General features: G+C 37.5%; 1 protein-coding gene across 2 annotated transcripts; it reads left to right on the top strand.

Annotated features, from left to right (window-relative positions):
* The first annotated feature begins 348 nt into the window (after positions 1-348).
* LOC132050247 (probable fructokinase-5) lies at positions 349-3,515 on the top strand. 2 transcript variants are annotated; one of them, XM_059441406.1, is made up of 6 exons: positions 349-499; positions 633-830; positions 1,488-1,898; positions 2,044-2,178; positions 2,265-2,381; positions 3,155-3,515. In XM_059441406.1, the coding sequence occupies exons 2-6, from the start codon at positions 654-656 to the stop codon at positions 3,290-3,292; spliced, it is 978 nt and encodes a 325-aa protein (XP_059297389.1). In that variant the 5' UTR covers positions 349-499; positions 633-653; the 3' UTR covers positions 3,293-3,515. The 2 variants fall into 2 exon arrangements, with proteins under 2 accessions (XP_059297389.1, XP_059297388.1); XM_059441405.1 differs by lacking the exon at positions 349-499 and having other exon boundaries at positions 506-830.
* Positions 3,516-4,242: the final 727 nt, after the last annotated feature.

The following is a 4,242-nucleotide window of genomic DNA, read 5'->3' as shown; positions in this document are numbered from 1 at the left end:
CATTCCCTAAGTAAACAGTGGACTGCTGGTCCTACCTAGTCTCGACTAGCAAATCGAAAAGTTACAATTCAACCCCCCCCCCCCCTCTTCTTGCACTTTCAACATTAAAATAACTAAAGTTTTGCGCCCAAATAAGTCATAGCTTAATTTACCTACTATAATATTAAAGTAAAAAAATTATATTTGTGGTGTTAAAATTTAAAAAAAATTAAATTTACCACAGATTTTTAAAAAAAAAAAAAAAAAACTTTATCCAATAAGCAAAAACAAGAAACATCAAGACAAACATACCAAAGTGGAATACGTTTTTGTTTACGTAACTGTTGATATTCCAATTCTTTTTTTGATCCTTTGACCAATTAATAGGAAACATTTATTCTTTTTTTTTTAACTGCGAATGCGCGAAACAAGTAAAAAGAAGGATATATTATCGGTGAAAGGTTTGCTAAGAGGATAAGTAGGGAGTTTGTTATGTACAAATCCAGATCTTATTCAAAGGGTAAGAGAGGTGATCCGTGGTGTTTGCGTTCTATATAAACAACTACAAATTTCTGATCCCCTTTAATATTAGTTTACATAGAAAGATAGCCTCTTCTTTGTTTTCTTTCTTCTTTAAATCTTGCATTCTATAGAACACGTTGAAAGGTCCAGGGATGACGAAGCCACCGGAGATAGTGTGTTTCGGGGAGATGTTGATCGATTTCGTTCCTGATTCAGCAGGAGTATCCTTAGCAGAGTCTACTGGCTTTCTGAAAGCCCCCGGAGGTGCCCCTGCCAATGTTGCTTGCGCCATTACCAAACTTGACGGCACCTCTGCCTTCATTGGCAAGGTACGTGGTACTTCATTGTTTCATGTACTTTACGCATCACTATTACTATTTCAAGAGTAAATTTTTTTAATGTTATGATTTGTTTAATATTTTTAATTATTGTTCTGACCTATGTAAGTAGTACTTTTTATGTATGTAGATTTTGAGCATGTAAATTATATTCTAAATCTTGAAAATTATCATTCTCATCCCTTGTTTTGACGCCCTGATTGGAAAATTGTACGACACAAAAAGGGTAATTTTTTTTTATATACATAAAACTTTTAAATCTCTTTGACATAACCAAAGTTTTCATTGGGATGGAATATGCCTGGTTCAAAAACTGTTCTATGTCATGCGTTTAAATCTCTGCCACCTGGAAAAGCCCCCCTTGCATTGCTAGTTTCTTAATGTCTTAATGATCTCTTATTGATCTTATTTGCCAATAGTGTTTGGGGAATAGTTTAGTTGTAAGAGAATTTATCCGAGCTTAACCATTTGTGCATTGGATTTCCTCTTGTGACAATACTATAATGGAATGAAAGTTAGGATGCTTGACCCTAGCAAGCACCGAGATTGGTAATAGTAGTAACTCCTTTTTAATAGTATTTCCTTTCATTTCTTTTCAACTCCTCAATATATATACTAGTTTGTTTCTCAAGTATAATAAACGTGCAGGTGGGAGATGATGAGTTTGGGCGCATGTTGGTAGATATATTGAAGAGTAACGGGGTGAACAGAGAAGGAGTGTGCTTTGATATGCAGGCAAGGACAGCGTTGGCGTTTGTGACACTGAAGAGCAACGGAGAGAGGGAATTCATGTTCTACAGGAACCCTAGCGCAGACATGCTACTCAAGGAGCCTGAGCTCAACTTGGGTCTCATCAAGCAAGCCAAGATCTTTCACTATGGTTCCATTAGCTTAATCTCCGAACCTTGCAGGTCTGCTCACATGGCTGCCATGAAAGCTGCCAAAGATGCAGGTGTCCTACTCTCATACGACCCCAATGTTCGTCTTCCTCTCTGGCCTTCCCCTGAAGCTGCCAGAGAAGGTATCCGAAACATTTGGCACGAAGCTGATTTCATCAAGGTACCTACTCCGCTTGTTCTTTTATGCACCAGAATGAATATATAATAGTATATGGTTAATGTCAAAGTGCTTCTTTTTGTATGATATGAAATCAACGTTGATGATTTTACAACATAGTAACTAAATGTGAATTTTATGATAAAAGGTTAGTGATGATGAGGTAAATTTCCTCACACAAAAAGATCCAGAAAAGGAAGAGACAGTAATGTCGCTATGGCATGACCACTTGAAGCTTCTTGTTGTTACTGATGGCGAGAAGGGCTGCAGATACTTCACGAAGGTAACTTCTCAACATTTTTGTTTTTTCATTTTCTTTTTATTGTCTTTAATTCCTTTTCACAGTCTGATGATATTCTTTTGACACAGAGTTTCAAAGGAAAAGTGAGTGGGTTCCCTGTTAAGACAGTAGACACCACAGGAGCTGGAGATGCTTTTGTAGGTTCCCTTCTCGTTTCCATCGCCAAAGAACCTTCAATTTTCCAGGTATTCAATATATTTTGACAAGAATCTTTTATGTTTTGATAAATTTTTTACTATGGGTATTGCCTTTATATCCCAAAGTTGTTTTAAAAGCCATGTGTAATATGTTGAGGACCAGAGTGTTTTAACATTTAGATTAGTATTTAACATGTACTCCACTTCTAGTTGCTTGTCGTATAGTTTTCTCGAATTAAATTCATTCTTGAAGGAAACAAGAAAAATGTCTGTATAGGTGAATTAGCTAGTTGGGATTGATGTTACTTTTTATTGATACACTTACCTTAGTTTCGGTCTTTCACAAGAGTCTCTTAACTGGTTACTCAGAAAATGAATGATAGTGTAGGAATAGGGGGTGAGATTTTGTCCTATAAGACAAATTATCAAATATTGATCAAAATGGATACTATGGATACTGGAGATTATATAACCAGATTGAAGAAATTTGGAAGAGGCATATATAGTGGTTATTATTGTTGTTGTTGTAGTATTTCCCTTTCTTTTGCTTCTGTACTACACTAACAATGGCATTTTCCCTCTTCCAATACCTTCTTCCTAGCCTAATTTAGAACTCGTAAACTGTATTAGTTAGATCTTAACTTAATTAAAGTTGCATGGCAGTTGGAATATGGATGTTTTGACGTTTATTTCGCATTTTGATATGGACCAAGATAGTCTTTCCAGAATATTATTTTCTTCATTACTCTAAACTGTTCAGCTTTTTCGAATGATTGTTGGTGGAACTACTCATTTTGAAGAGTTGAACTGTGCTTGTGCAGGATGAAGAAAAATTGAAGAAAGCCTTGAAATTTGCAAATGCATGTGGTGCAATTAGTACAACTCAAAAGGGAGCCATTCCAGCATTGCCATCTACATCTGATGCCCAAGGCCTCATGGCTGGCTCCAAGGCCTACTAAAGATTCTTTCTACTGTCTTTTTTTATTTTCCATTTTCTCCTAATTAATAAGTTTTGTCGGACAATATATTTAGCTCAAAACAATCATTTCTCTGCATAATCTTCTCATTGCTTTTATCATAGCGCGCATTCCTCATGCGTTTTGTCACTAAAAGTCCTGTTGGCTTATATATTACTGCCCTCACTTACCTCCGCTTGGATGGTGGTTTCCTATGGTTCATTAATGTATGGTTTTCTATGAAACCATGTTTGTTTCCATTCTTCTTACAATTATGTGGTATGGTGTTGTAAACTTGTTGTTCATTCCATGATTATATAATCATGAAAAGTCCCAATTTTTATAACCACGGATTTGGTGATTTTCCGTGGTTACGTATTTCATTCCTCCATTATACCCCGCCCTCCACCATCCACCCCACCCTACCACTCACCCTCACCCCACCCCACCCTCGCCCTACCACCTACCCCACCCCCAACTACCCCACTCCTCTGCCACCCACCCTAACCACCACCCACTACCCCTCACCACCGCCCAACCCCATCCCATAATAACTCACCGCCATCCTACCACCCACTACCGCTACCCTCATCCTACAACTACCCACCTCACACCACCCACCCCTCTACCACCCCCACCCACTACCCCCCCCATCATCCCATAACCACCCACCTCACACCACCCACCCCTCCACCGCCCCCACCCACTAGCTACTTATTTTTTAAAGTTCCTATTTTATTCTTTACCTGAGTTTTATTAATATATATAAACTAATTTCCAATTAATAGTTAAGGGTATTTTAGTAAACTTACAAGTTATTATACAGTACCATACAGTCAAACCAAACAATACAAATGTTATTAAACCACAACAAACGATACAGCCTATCAAAATAATGTGTTCATTAATACAGTACAATACAATACAACACCATATTGTACCATACCACACTG

The sequence above is a fragment of the Lycium ferocissimum genome, chromosome 3 (genome assembly GCF_029784015.1).
Source record: "Lycium ferocissimum isolate CSIRO_LF1 chromosome 3, AGI_CSIRO_Lferr_CH_V1, whole genome shotgun sequence".
Taxonomy (NCBI): Eukaryota; Viridiplantae; Streptophyta; class Magnoliopsida; order Solanales; family Solanaceae; genus Lycium; species Lycium ferocissimum.
This window is presented reverse-complemented; position numbering and strand designations above follow the sequence as displayed.